Here is a 15,682-nt window from a genome sequence, read left to right as displayed (position 1 = left end):
AATGTTTGTCATCCTTAGGTGTGAAGCTTTGGAGTAATTTGTTATGTAGCACTAGATAGCTGATACAACAGGCTCTCTCTGGTACAGCGTTTGATTTGTGCTCCACTTGTGCATGACTTTTAAAGCATTATTAATGTGAAATGTTAAATCAATACTTGTCTTTCAAAGGCTAAAATACATTTTTTTGTACCTGAGCTAACTTATAAAATTGGTAACAGTTTTTTTAACATATTTAAGATGGTGATTAAAAGGCAATTTAAAAATCTTTTATTGAGAGACTCTTCTATAAACATTTTACACATTCAATCCTCAAAGAACCCCCACAAAGGAAGGTGCCATCACCATCTGATTTTACCTTTGGGGAAGCAGAGGAACAAGTAGTGCAAGCAACTTTCCCAAGGTCAACATCTGGGTAAGTGGTAGAGCCAGATAGATTGGTTCTAAGGCTAAATCCTGTAAAGAAACCCTGTTAATCGCCTTAAAAACAAACCCCAGCATGGAGGAGTTACTTGACTAGGACTAATTTTTATGATTAAAAGATGAGATAATATTGCTCTTTCATGGATTCTCAGAAGGATTACACAAGATAAATGAGGTATGGTGCCACAAATGCCTTGTATAGTGTGTGGTACATATGAACACCCACACACACAAAAATAGGTAATAAGGAGACAGACCTGAAATATTACCAAAGAAAAAAAATTTTCTTTTTCTGTATGCCATTGAAATCATTAGAAAATCCACAAGCACTCACTATCAGATTCCCAGTTTCATATTAGGTACAACACATTTTAAACTCATTGAGTCACGCTGACAGCCAGAAGGACAAGGATTGTGACTTGGCCACAATTTTACCTGATTTGAGACCCCAGCAACTCCCCAGGATGATTTTTAAAAGAAAATCTGTAGAAATAACTAGAAAATCTGAAATATCATAGAGGAATGTAAAGAGCATTCATTTGAGTTAGAGGCAGGACACCTGGGGTTGAGCCTTTACTTTGTCAGTAATTTTTTCTTTAGCTTAATGATCTTGGACAACTCAGATCATGGGTTGAACACCGGGCCATTCTGGGATTTACCTTACTCAGGACTCTGTGAGGACAGGGCAAGAAGGGTCTTGTTCATGAACTCTACTTTGGCACTGGAGCACCTTATATCTGGCTGTATGCCTGAGTCATCTGTGGTCACACTGTGCCTAGAAATTCTGAAACTGCTGTCTGAAAGAGCGAGACACTACAGTGCTTCAAAAGATGTTTGTTTTTCTGTCACTTCTCCCCCAACCTGTTCTAACCAATGGCACCTAATGAGAGAGAGGAGTCCTTTTTGACCTCTATTCTGGGACTATCTCATTACTTACAATTAGGTGCTTTCTAAAGTCTGGCAGACCAGACAGGTGTGTAACACTTCTAATCAGAATTCAACCAATCCCAGAAAACTAGTTTCAGTGAAAAATGAAGTGGCTAATGGACTAAGTCTAAATAATTTTGAGCTGGGAGAAAATTCCATTTTCCTAGTTGAAATCATGTGGAGCTATTAAATTCAACTTCTGAGAGTGTTTGAGGGTTTGCATATTAATCTTCCTGAATATATACCTTTTACCCTGCCTATTATCTGAACACTAAAGTTAAACCATGAGTAAGAAACAAAGCATAAGCTCTCAATTGTATTCAGAATAAAGGCAACAAGCACTTAATCTGGTAGCTGAGCGCACATTTTACAGTTCATAAAGCAAGGGAGACCAGTGTTTCTTGAATGCCTACTATGTGTCGGGATCTGTACAAGGGGTGTGTTTTCCATGTTGTTTATTGTTTATAACAACTCTTTCAGGCACTTATTCCTTGATTACAGGAGAGGAAGTTGATGCTTCAAAGTCAGTGGCAGAGATAGGTTTTGAACCCAGGTCTGACTGATGCTAAAACTCTCCCTCTTCTTGTGACACCAAATAATTTAATTCCCTTCCTAGAGAGGCAAATTTAGATCCCACAGGATTTTCTGCCTTATTCTAATTAATGAGCTTGAATTATGCTTAAGGGATTCAAAACTTATGATGGCAACTACCCAAATTTGTCAGCAAATCCACCTGACAACGATAATGATGACACCGATGATGATGACTGAACATGCTGTCTATAAGGCCAGGCCCAATTCCACTTTAATATGTATTTCTCTCCCACAAGTCTTCACTATGCTATGAAATAGGTGTGGTGATGATAGTGGTCAAGTCCCTGCCTGGAAGGTGTGGGATCTGAACCAAGATATCCTAATTTTGGGACCATGTTTTCTTTACCACTCAACAGCTGTCTGAGAACAATACAGATTATCTAAAGACTTATTGACATGTACCAATTACTTAACAGAAGACAAAATATATGTATGTCACAAGGGCTAAGTTCCCACGTTACCTGACAAGTGAAGGTGGCAGGTGTGTGTGTGTGAGTTCTTAGCACAATTGGCAATGGTGAGGATGATCATGAAAGGTCTAAAAGTCATAAATGTTACTATGTCAAGGAGAATTAGTAAAGACACACACTCCTCAAATAAAGGAGTGAGATCTGTGTGACACGCTGTATTGTAATGGAAATGGGGTGGGGAAGCTTCTATTTCTGAGCATTGAATGATGGTGACATCAAGCAGAAAAATGCTACTATAAAACGGGTTTGTCCTGGGCCTTAGAAGAAATGTGCATCCACCCTCTGCTTGAGACAGAGATCTGGTGGGTCTGCTCTGTCAGGGGAAGCTTGACTCCTAAACTTTCTGATATAGCAGTCGTGACTTCCTACTGCAAAAGGTAAACCAAAATGGGGTGGAGGGAAGTCAATCTCTGACTCCACTCTCTCTACCCAGTATCTATTTAGGGTTATTTTTAAGGAATGGGAATAGCAAAAAAAAAATCTGAATTCTGTGTTAATCTTTAATTGTTCAAACCACTATTTCCTATCAAATGGTTTCCTTTTGTCCATGTAAGCTTAAAAACATACCTAACGTATCTCTTGCCCTATAACATGTAGCAAGATAAGGTAGTGGCTATCTGGGCTGTGGAGCCAGGCTGCCCAAGTCAGAATACAGTTGCTCTCTGACACTTGCCAGTCACGTGGTCTCAGGAAAGTTGCCTGATGTACCTCAGGTTCCTCACCTGAAAATGAAGACATGGGGTTCTGCCTTCTGGGGTTATCGTAAGTACACATAAGGCTATGAGAACAATGTGTGGCACACTGCAAGCAGGTCATGAGATGCTACTTGGCAACTACTGAGTTTATCTTATGGTTCACTGTTCACAAATTAGGCAGCAATCTTGTACTAACCTGACCAAAATCGAGCTTGTATGAGGCTGGCAAGTGTGAGTTAAGGGATCATTCAATGGAAAGAATCTTCAATCCTCATGAAATCAATGCAACAATGCAAGTAGTAACTATTTATTGTATTGACATATTTACAAAATATTACAAAGTAAAATACCACTCTAATTCACCATATTTCACAAAGGCTGCATACAGTCAAGACAAAGTCCATGGAAAACATTTACTTCTGTCTTTGGTATTAGAAATCTACACAAATCCACAGCATTTAAAGTTTCCAATACAAGTATTAAATGTAGACAAAGATGTAACTGGTAATGTTACATGAAAAGGGGCTCTAATATCCTTTGCTACACAACCCCCAGGCCAATGAAATGTAACGGGAAGACCACACACCATTTGTAAGGGGGGGTGGGGAGGAAACCTATTGACTGAAATAAACAGTACATGCTACAGTAATGTACACAGGAACATTTCAATTTGTGGGAAGGTGTACTCTCCAGAGCAACATTTGGCCAACAGTAACAGACAAAACATCCCAAGACAGTCACAGGTAAGACTTTATGGGAAAGAATCCACTCCAAGTACACCTTGGTGGGGTAAGTTCACTGTACAGAACATTTTATAAAATACATTTTTGTGAACATTTACACATATACAAAAATTTAACTGGTTTTAGCAAATAATAATTTTTCTAAAACACAATCACAGTTTACATAATTCTGAGGTAAAGGTCTTGAATCTATTCTAGACAAGAAGTCCTAACCCATGAGGGTCTCTAATGAGGAGATGTGTCTGCTGAACATCTAGTTCTGGCACCCAACTGGATTGGGGAGATGGCAGGCCACAGCCCCTTCATTTCAGAGATGAGCTGAAGTTTCTAAACTGAATTCAGTTCTAACTGAATGCTCCCAGTTTGCCTCTACAAAGTGAATGCTTTTAATATTTGTTTTTCCCAAATGCAAAAGATTATCTGAATCTTGTAAGAACATGACTTCTGCTATGGAGGAAATAGTTCATCCGGGAAGGGCCAAGTTAGGTGTCTGAACTTGACTGGGGACTATGGCATCCCAGGAAAAACATATTTAGACTCTTCACATAACAAATGTGAAGAAATACACAGCAAAACTGACCCTCTGGCCAGTTAAAACATGCCCAGAATGGCCTGCAGAAGAGAGGACTCTGAGAGAAGTCAGAAGCCCAGGAACCCTCCTATTGTCCCAGGGACAGGTGTGCTTTCCTTCCAGAATCCTCAACAAAAGCTGTTTGTGCTACTATAGATATTCCAAGAAAATGTGGGAATCAGCAAATATCTCCTGGGGTCTCTCTAGGGGTGAGGAAAAGGCATGTGTTAATAGATATTGCTGCTATAGAATGATTTACTATAGTTGATAGCCCTTGGTCTGTTTCTGTAAACAATGCCACCTTACTCAGGCTCTTGGTGACTACCTATGACATACCCAGCCAAGATTATTTCATCAAGTAGTACATTTCCAAAATAACCCTAAAAAACCATGAAGGTTGTGAAGATTTAACATGACACTCTCTTTCATGTGTTTTTTTCCCTTTTCATAAAGAAGTTCGCAAATGTAATCAGAACATCAAATGAATAATTAAAAACCTCCTGGAATATATCTCTTATGATGAAAGCCTGAGCATCTGCCTCTTGTATTTTACCATGAATAACATTTGGGGGTAAAAGGGTTGGCTGGGCAATGAGTCACCTGTTGAACAATTTAAGACAAGAAATCCTGCATCTTTCCCAAATGGCAGCACCCTAATTTTAATTCACAGAAAAGCAAAATTAATCTTCTGTTCTTTGTACCATCAAAAATTCTGGTGAATGGCACATGAGAATAAAGTAAATATGCAGTAAGTATTTACTAATGGCTGGCGTTTATGGCATCTGACCCAGTGAAGTAAAGAGAAACCTGAACCAATGTGTTTGCAGGGCTCTTTTGGGAGGAAGAGGTTTTGGCTTTGTCCTGGTCCCTGACTATGACAGACGGGCAGGCCGTTCCTTGCACAGCTCTAGGCAAACCATTAATCTGTCAGCACCAGCATTGTTAGAAATCCCAGCATTAAGATTTGGGAGTGGAAAAGAAGGAGGAAGCTGAACAGCCAGAAATGCAGCTTTTTAAACACTTGAGTTAATTCATAATGCTGTGAAGCCTTCTGTTTATCCTTTCTCTGAGATTTTCGGTGCAGGATGCAATTCTGGATTGCAGTTTATTCATCCTCTTCTACATACGTGGATGGAAACCAGCCCACCTAAAAAGGAAAAGCAGCCAACATAGCAACACGACTTTGCAGCTGGCACTTCAAAGAATTCCACAAACAGAACATTTCATTTTCACAACACCCCAATTAAGCTGGGGTTTTATGTCTGCTGTAGATGAAGAAGATTGGTTTAACTGCTTTGAGAAGCCTAATAGGAGTGAGTGATAGAAACACAGGAATAAAATAAGCTTAAACAGTGTTCTAATCCACTAGCACACAAATAAATATGTAAATTAAGTGTAATACGGGGCTCAACTACATAGTGTTCCTATTTCTGCTGTAGAACAGGATGTAAAGACAGAAGTACACAGCCCCATTCTTCCCAATTCAGGTCAGCAGCTCTTCCAGATATCTGGCACTACACAGAAAGTGTATGCTCTCGTGTTTAGGTTCTGAAAAGAACTGAAATGCCCCTCAATCTTCTCCAAATAGGAAGCCATCATACTTACTGGGGGAAACTTTAAGCCCATATCATTGTCACTCAAGACACTTTTAGTGACTGCCTGTTACCAGCTACGCACACACTAGTCTCTGGAGGCCAGGGGCTGTGAGGTGAATGCGGTGCAGCGTGACTGGTACCAAGGACTGACCAACCCGCCCCTTTCATTCTCATGCATGAGCACCCCAGAGGGAAACTCACCCTGCCATTTACTTCTCCTCTCCACCAGCCGTTCGCACTCATCTTTGTGTAAATCTTCACCATGTCTCCTTTCAACAAGGACAGTTCTCGCATGTCCCTTGCGCAGAAGTCATACCTAGCGATGGCGATGCCCAGCACTTTGGGACTTAGCACTGTGAGGAAATGGCAAAAGGTCAGAGCTGATGGGACACTGGTTAACAGCCAGAAGAACCTAGTGAGACGGATGTTACTGATGCTATCAGACACACAGTCGTGACTTCATTACAGACCCGTGAAGATGGCGGAGGATCTTGAAAGCAGCGCAAGAGCTGTTTCAATTCAATAAGGTGCTGGCAACTTTATTGCTTCATGAAGTGTAAAGAAGCAGTGTTCTGTTTTCATATTCTTCATTTAACCCCCACCCCAAAACTAGCAAATTATCTAAGCTACTATCTGAATGCTGGAATGTAAATAACTTCAGCATAAACTTCTGATCAGTATCACAGTTATCTAAGAACCCTAACGGGGACCATTGTGTTGTCCTCTAGTAACTGCCCTGACTGATAAATCAACACAATTAATTCCTTGCTCTGATGGAAGTTTGTCCATCTGATGTCATTGCTTCTAATTAAGGGGCACTTCTCTCCCCTAATGTTTTTGGTTAAAACTCTTTGGGGATAAACTCAGTTATTGATTTATATATAATTTCATTAATGTGAAGCAGATTTCACAGAAAGAACACGTGAACACCACCAGCAGACCTTCTTTCTTTCAAACCAGTACTACCTTACAGAAAACTTTTACTGAAATATCTAATCAAAAACACGGTGTGAGGGTATTCACTTCCTGCATTCGAACCTTTCTGTTGTCTTGTTCTGAAAGGAAAACTCCATTCAAGCTGCATGTGTTTGTTAGTCTCTAGTGCTTCATAACACGTTTTATATTAACTTCTCCACCTGTTGCTCTTTGGGGTTATAAAACATTTTCAATTATATGTTCAGTGATTCTGAGAATCACTCATCTGAGATTGGTAAGACTTTATAGATCTTAAACGACAGGGGAACTTAAGTGTAAGAAAAAGAGACAAATGGGAAATGCCATCCATTTGTAGTCTTAACGGTTTCCAGTATCCAGGTGGCCACCATTATGACCCATGTTACCCTGGAAGAGTCAGCCCGCTTGGCAACAGAGCTGTCTGGCCTATTGTTCATGGCCTTGGAATGACAGACATTTCTTTTTAGTCTCCAGGTGTTGATCGTAAGGTAAAGGAATGGCAACACTGTAGATTTCAGAACTGTAAAGGGAGTAAAAATAGGTCATTTTATTTTACTGTTCAGGACACAAACCACTTTAATGGTTTCCTGACTGAAAACTGTCCCATTGCTTGGGCACTACTCTTAAGAGTCAGTGCACATAAAAACACCCCTGTGATGGAAAAACCCAATCACCAACTTAACTGGGTGACCTTGCACAGGCCTCTTAACCCCTGTAGGCCACATTTTTCTCATCTATAAAATGAAAGGCTTGTACTAGCTGACTTCTTAAGGTCTTCCTATTTCAAAATTCTATCATTCTATTGGGACTTACAGGTTAATTTTTTAAAACCTGTAAGAAAACATTCTTCACCTAGCCACAACACAGTCCTCTCCATACCACATAAATAGTCATTAAACTCTCTAGTTAATGATGGAAGTCAGAATCAAAATGCCTGGGCACAAACTAAAGAGCTGTAGAACTGATAGGCTCCAGTCATCCTCTGAAGCAGTATATACTGAGTTTTATCCTTCTCTTTGGAGGTGAAGTCAGAATTTGGATTATTTTTATTTTCTTCATAGACATAAACACTGCCTTTTCTCAAGTAAATTTTTTTTAAAAACCCAATTAATGATTTTCCGAGTATTTCAGCTCCCTTTAGACTTCCAGACCCCATTCCTCTCCAACCTTTACTCACTGACACATTATAAAATGTCATACTGAAATATATGGCATGAACACACAAGCAAAAACCAGAGAAGCAAAATGTCATGACAAGCAATGACTTTATGACAGAGAAGAGTCAAGTGCATGGTGGTGATGGAACTCTAGGGACTGTCTGTGAAGAGATGTATCTACATGGGAAGCCACACATTGGAGTCAAAGTATTCTATATTGAAGCAAGTTGGAGAGACATATAAAAAGCAGTACCTGACCAGAAAGGAGTAGAAGAAGGGGGAACAAAGCTGTAGTCTGGAGGAGTTACAAAAGAAAAGCCACAGAACAAAGAGGGGGCTTAGAGAAAGAAAGAAAAAGAGAGAAGCAAAAGAGCATTTAGGAATTTGCAAAAATATCTCAATACAACTATTTTGTTGTATGTAATCATAAGAAAACTGTCACATCTAAGTTGGAATATCAAGCTGCGATTTCACCCACTGCTCTTCTATCACCGTTTCTAAAGGAAGAACATGCCAAACTTCCACATTTGACTGACATTATTTCTAAGATTTAGCGCTATCTTGTTACAAACAAATAGCAAACCATCCATATTGCTACTTGAATCACATTCATTCAAAAAAGGTCTTCTCCTCTTGAGGTGCTGCCCAATTCACACTTTGTTACAATAGTGCGAAGGGTAAATTCTTGATGCAAAATATGCTTCACACCAAAAAATAGTATAAACAAGAGCTTAAAGAGGAATGTCAATGACATATGCAGAACCTATGGAAAACTCAAGAAAATCGCCCAATTTGTTAAGAATCACCATCACCTCCCAACCAAGCATGCACATCTCAAATTATTGTCAAAAGGAAGGAGAAAAACGAAATTAAGAATGAAAACCACTTATATCTGGAAAAGAAAGTAAATATATCCTCCAAATTGTAGAAACGTACAGAAAGTTATATGCATTTGGGTGTTCAAAACTTTTTACTTTGTACTTTTAATAATTAGGGCTAATAGCATTTAATCAAATGGTTCTGAAGTGTTAGATACAATCCTCGATATATTTAGTATTTCACTGAATCACTACAACAACTCTAAGAGGAATATATTAATACCACTTCCCGTTTGTATCTGTATGTGAGAAAACCTGGATTCAAACCAAGACAGTGTGATTTCAGGGTCCAATGTTCTTAACTACTCTGTTTCAGTTACCTCCTCAGGTAGCTATAAAACTTGACCTACTAATTGGGAAATATAAACATTCTCCTGATATTTATTTTCCCCTTCTCCACATAACAGATTACTCAGTTCAACTATGTTCCCACAACAGGAAGACTTACAGTTTTGTACAGCTACACAGCCAAGTTCTGGCCAGTGAGATAGAAACAAAAAATACCATGAGGCAGCTTCTGGGGTCTTTCCTGCGAGAATAGCAGTCACATGTCTCCAACCTTCTTTCCAGTTTTTTATCCTATTCTTCTTTCTGCTAGGTGAAAGTTGCATCCTGGTATATGAGAAGGAAACTCTCACCTTCAGGCTGATAGAGCATGAGCTTGAAAGGACTGAGATACTAAAGATTTCATGAAGAGACCTGACCTGTCCTCCCCCTCCAGCCTTGGGCTGATAACTTCCAGGTTTTGACAGGAAAGAGAAATAGATTTAAATCTAGATCTAATGTGAACTGCTTTAAAAAGCTTTCTACCACCAAGGATGAAGTCAAAGTGGGCTAAACAAATTGGGAATCAATTTATATACTTTTCCCATGCGTTATACTTATTTTGGGATAACTGCTTGACTTTGAGAGCCAAAGAATTCTCCTACTCTTGTCCTAAGAATAGTAGTGACCTCCTAAAAAGATTAAGAGACTCCAGCCAAGCAGACTGGCCAGAGGAATTTTGGAGGAGCTCAGTTTTTCTTGGAATTGTGTACCTTGAAATCCTCATACACACCTGGATACATCCAGGACACACTTTCCTAATGATTGGCCTCACATGTTCACTTTGCACCTGCCCTGAAATATGTCCTTACTGATGCTCAAGGTTCTTTTCTATTCCAGGTGCATATTATGCAATCAAAGACCGATCAAATACATTGGTAAATGCCATCACAACTAATTTTACCAGAGGCCCCATTCATTAACTGCTATGCAGCAGAACTGACACATTTTCATTTTCTTGAGGTCATGATATGCTCAATGCTAGAGAGTAGAGATGATACCATTTGTAGCAAAATTAACAGCACACACCTAACTCCATTAGTGACAGAAAATCTGGTACTCAGATCTTTCTATCCTCTGTCCATAAGTAATTAAGTTAGAAGCCCTCATTCTACAGTGTCACTAGCAGGTATGAGAACTTTTCTCCTTGGGCTGTTTGTGTGTGTGTGTGTGTTCCTGGGATTTGAACTCAAGGCCACATGTATGCTAGGCAGGTGCTCTACCACCTGAGTCATTCCATCAGCCCTTGGGCTCTTATCTAAGTATCCATCTTTGATTCTTTCTCTGGACTATTTTGTTCATAGGGAAATGAAAGACTACATTTCTCCAAAATTTCTAATGAAGGTAATTTAAGCCAAGAGTCTGAAATATGATAAGTTATCTCTAAAAGGAAGAAATGAGAAATCAACAAAAGCACAATTAAATGCTATTTAAATAACTTCAACAATAGGTAGATAAATTAGATAGATAGCCTGCCTATAATCTTAAAATATCTAGCATTCCTGAAGTAATATAGGTAATGCTTCACCAATTGACTAGAATCTCAGTTTCAATAGCATACTATCAGGTGCCACCCATCTCTTATCTAACCTTAAGTGCCTTATAGTTATTTGCATTCATGTTAAGTAGCTAGAATTCAAACTTCTTAAATCTGATCAAAAATGAAATTTCAACTAAATAGTAGTTAGTCCTCATGGCTTGGCTTTGGCCCCTCTGCTGGCTTTGCTAAACTAGTTTGTTCTCTGGTTGGTAGAACAGATTCTTGGATATGACTTGGCTCTTCACATGAATTCCAATCTGTGACTCTAAATTTTTCATGACACTGCTGTAAGGTATACCCATTCTCTCAAATTTAACTTGTTTGAAATCAAACATCATCTTTCTCTTTGCAATCTGGCTCAAACTCTCACGTTTTTAAAATGTTTTTCTTTCAATAGCTATACTCCTTTCTCTCTCCCTGCCTCTCTTTCTTTCCTGCTCTCCCCCCTCCGTACCCCATTCTCTCTCTCTGGAGGGTGGGAAGGGGATCGAACCCAGGGCCTTGCACATGGTGCATGTTAAGCAAGCACTTTACCACTTAGCTCCATCTCCACAGCTCCACAACTCTCTTTGTGAACTGCCTTACAACATTGTACACCACCAGGCTCTTTGTATTCACTCTCTAAATAGGGTGTCTTCTTCCTCTGCATTATGAAATTAATCCTTTTCAAATTCTCAACTCTGCCATCCCACTCCAGGTACTCACATTTCTAACCTCAGACAATAGCCCCCAACTGATCTTGCTTTCAACTTTCTTTATGTTTTGTTCTAAATACCGTCTCCCAGCTACTCACCCTAAAAGTAGATCTTTTCATTCCAGTGGCCAAACTATGAAATTCAAACTCTTGACTTGAGTTCAGTGACAATTAATAGTTTGGCTCCTCCTGCCAGAATTTGCACACATGCCCCCTGGAACCCTCAGCTACATTTCTAACTCCAGAACTTCTGCTTATTCTGAAATACTTCTTCTGCCCCTGGGCTCTTCTAACCTTAACCTCCTTGTCTCAAAAGGGCCCAGGCCCCTCCCAAGTGCCTTCTGGTCCAATCCAGACAATCCTGGTCCCTTTCCCTGTCCTATCCTAGCCATCTGTTAGGCACTTGCAAGATGGCACTTCTGCGCTCTGCTGTTTAATGACTGCACGTGCTCCAAATTGTATCTTCAATTAGATGTTCATTCTGGAAGGCAGTGGTCAGTTCTTATATTGTATCTCCCACAGGAATGGGGCCCTGTGCTAAGCAACTGAAGTTGCTGAATGGACAAGTATCTCGGTAGGCTATTTAATTTTACGAGTTCCTTGTCTTCTCTTCCAATCAGTTTAGTTCATCTTTTGCTCACTTAACTGCTCAATAAGACTTCCAACAAAGGCTGACAAAATACACAGGAAAGAAAGTGAAATATGTTCAAGTTCTATTCCCCAGACTTCCTGGGAGCCATAATTTATCAGTGATATTCCTACAGTAACTGTAATTTTTCTGAGATGCTGAATAGCTATTAAATACTGTGTGTTTCATGACATTAACCATCTTATATGCCTGAGGAATGTTCTTGGGAGTAAGAAGTTAATCAGTTTCCCCTGCCACCCAGCATGCAGCCCTCAGCCAGACACTTTAAGGATTGGTAGGGATGCCTTCTTTCTTTCTACACATTGTAGCATGACATATTGTTTCCACTCTTCCTGTATGTCAATTTTCACTGCCTTTGGGTCCTTAACTCCCTTGAGCTGCAAAAAGCCAGCATTTGAATGTCTGGAACCTATGGAGAAAACAGTAAAAGACAACATGTTTCCCCATGAAAGTATAAATGTAAATCTAGATGTAAAAAGCTGGGCACCAATGGCTCATGCTTGCAATCCTAGTTACTTGGGAGGCTAAAATTGGGAGGATTGAGGTTCAAGGCCAGCCCAAATAGTTTGCAAGATCCCATCTCCAAAATAACCACAGCAAAATGAACTGGAGGTCTAACTCAAGCAGGAGAGCACCTGTTTTGCAAGCATGGAGCCCTTAGTTCAAACCCCAACCCACCCACCCCCCAAAAATCTAGATATAAAGAATATTAGAATAAGGTATTTGATAAAAATCTTTTGCAGAATAGTTTAACCTATAAAATGCATTTACATTTAACTGAGAATATATCCATGTATCTCTATATACATATGTGGATGCAGGGTCCTTCTTTCAACTCCTACCATACCAGGACACGTGTAAAGCAAGAATCATTGGTGGGTGAGTGTATGCCCTGGAACAGAATTTGGAAAGCCCAGGAATGGCGACCTTCAAGTAAAACAATGAGGTGATCATCACCTCATGGACCCTTCATTCACTGCCTAATATTACAGGTAACTTCCCTGCTGGTACACCATGTTGTTTTGGAAGGTTCTTGAGAGATCATTCTTTTATTCACATCAGTACTCAATCAGAGTTAAGCCCCTTTATATTGAAATAATCATTTGTGAGCTGCATGCTTCTGGTAAGGGCTTGATTTCCCTCCTTCTTCAAACATGTTCCACTCCATTTCAGCGAACAGGAAGAAGAACCTTGTTGGAAAGACCATGAGGCAGGGCTCAGGTGTGTATGGCCCCTGGATCTCAACTGGGCTGTCATGAGCATGGTAACTGGCTCATAATTTAATGACTCAGTGTTTCCAAACAGGAACTATTAAGAATACAGTCAAGCCAGACACTGTGACTCATGCCTGTAATCCTAGCTACTTAGGAGGCAGAGGTAAAGAGGATCAGACTTCGAAGACAGCCCAGGTGGATTGTTCACATGACCCTATCTCAAAAATACCCAACACAAAAAAGGGCTGGTGAGTGGCTCAAGTGGTAGAGTTTCCTGCCTAGCAATCATGAGGCCCTGAGTTCAAACCCCAGTGTTGCCAAAAAAAAAAAGTACAGTTAAATATTATTTATCAAGTTGTCTAAGTTAAACAAACAAAACGTTAAGTACTAACAGTCTCTAGTAGAAACAGAAGTTATCTGTTAAACAAATTGGGAACAGAAGTTAATAGTATTGTCAGAATGACTGATTGGCAAATCATTACTGGGTGTTAAGTTCTGAGACTTGACTCAGAAGACAAAATCACAGAACACAAGCCTGTCAATTTAAAGAGAAAAAATGGTTAAAAACAAGCTAAAAAATACTAGCGATTAGATCTCTCATCTCTGTACTTTTCTTGTCAAGGTTAAAAACTGCTTTAAAATATTATTTCTGGTTGGGTGTGACAGGGCACACTTGTAATCCCAGCCTCTCAGGAGGCAGATATTGGGAGGATCTGGGTTAGAGGTAAGCAAGAGCAAAATGTTCCTGATATCCGCCTTAAAAAACAAGCCAGGCAGAGTAATATGAGCCTGTATCTCAGCTACACAGAAGAACATAAGTAGGAGGATTTTGATTCTGAGGACATCCCAATCATAAAACACAAGTTCATACCTGAAAAAATAACAAAAGCAAAAAAAGCGTGGGACGTAATTCAAGTGGTAGAACACTGCCTAGCAAGCGCAAGGCTCTGAATTCAAACCCCGTTACTGCCAACAACAACAACAAAAACCTATTAAGCTCTGCCTTGATCAGGCTATTAAGTTTACAAGCAAATGAAAATTTATCCAATTTATGGTAACATTTGAAATTTGTACCCAATAGAGACCAAGCTCAATCAACATTTCTAGTTAAGGTATTGGTTCTCCCAATATCAAATATTTCTGAACTAACAATTATCCACTCTGTGCATATTGTGTGCCAGAGAACTTTACCCTAAGCATTTGCTAATTATCCTTTAGGACTTGAGACATTACTGCACACTCAGCTTTTAGCTGTAACCAGCATGTGTGTTCACATTCATTTACGTAATCAACAGTTGTTAGCAAGAATATCAGGCAATGGGACAAGGGCATTACCAACACAGTGATCTGAGTTTCTGCCCAGTGGTGGCCTAGAGGTTTCCTGAAGACCTGCGCTCCTATGTGAGATGCTCTGATGAGCAGTCCAGGAGGTTCTTTTTGCCAAGATTGCCTACAGATGATCTAGCAGCAGAATACATGCTGAGAATTTAGTGAATGTTTAATTTAAGTTTGCGATCCTTAGCCTGGTTTTATTTTAGAAGGCAGGCATGTCTTCTTTTTAGACTCCCAACAACATTCATAGATTTGGGATCAAATATCTGCTCCTCTACCTCTCTTGAGTAATACAAACTAAAATCCCCTTGTTTAGTGTTTGTTGTATATTTTATATTCTGTTGTTGAAAAAACTAGGAATATTCAGATCAGTTTCATTTAATTGTATGCTGGCATCTGTTAAGTGGACAAGATTCTGTTAACGCGAATATTCAAAGATATAAGAAGAAAAAGTTATAGGTCAGATTAGTGGAAAAAACATACAGTTGCTGCTGCTTGGTAGTCAGTGCTACACGGTACAAACATATAAACCATTCAACAGAAAATGAACTAAGTGTAAGGTTTTTCCTATTGTAATGAAAATTAGATCATTTGACATCGCTTTCGAATTTCGTATTACTTGTAGGCCTATAGATTGTCAGGATGCGAACCTGATTTTGAATCCATATTCTTTAAGAATAACTGGAAGACATTTATTAAATGACTAAGTCAAAGGACTGTGCTAAGATGTTTAAAGAAAATATAACACATAGAAAAAACCTCTGACTCGGAGAGTTTACAAGTTAGTAAAAAGGCAGACACACAGAGAGAAATTATAGAGATGTGGGAATAATTCATTTTGGATTGAAAATGCTATCATAGGTTCTAGGCTCCATTAGAGCCCTAAAACAAAACAAAACCCTCTAATCATCTAGTTTTTAGACTC

General features: G+C 39.4%; 1 protein-coding gene across 3 annotated transcripts in view; it reads right to left on the bottom strand.

Annotated features, from left to right (window-relative positions):
- Nucleotides 1-3,397: 3,397 nt before the first annotated feature.
- Nucleotides 3,398-15,682, bottom strand: part of Vav3 (vav guanine nucleotide exchange factor 3) — a 341,328-nt gene continuing 329,043 nt past the window's right edge. For 2 of the 3 annotated variants that reach the window (XM_074050865.1, XM_074050866.1), the window contains 2 exons: nucleotides 6,217-6,368; nucleotides 3,398-5,567 (listed from right to left, as the gene is read on the bottom strand). In XM_074050865.1, the coding sequence (XP_073906966.1) occupies nucleotides 5,526-5,567; nucleotides 6,217-6,368 (194 nt within the window). In that variant the 3' untranslated portion in view covers nucleotides 3,398-5,525. Of the gene's footprint in view, nucleotides 5,568-6,216; nucleotides 6,369-8,379; nucleotides 8,464-15,682 lie in introns of all 3 variants that reach the window. The other variant, XM_074050867.1, reaches the window with a different exon arrangement.

This window comes from Castor canadensis, chromosome 12, assembly GCF_047511655.1.
Source record: "Castor canadensis chromosome 12, mCasCan1.hap1v2, whole genome shotgun sequence".
In the NCBI taxonomy this organism is placed as follows: domain Eukaryota; kingdom Metazoa; phylum Chordata; class Mammalia; order Rodentia; family Castoridae; genus Castor; species Castor canadensis.
Note: the sequence above shows the minus strand (reverse complement) of the source record. Positions and strands in the feature narration are given on the sequence as shown.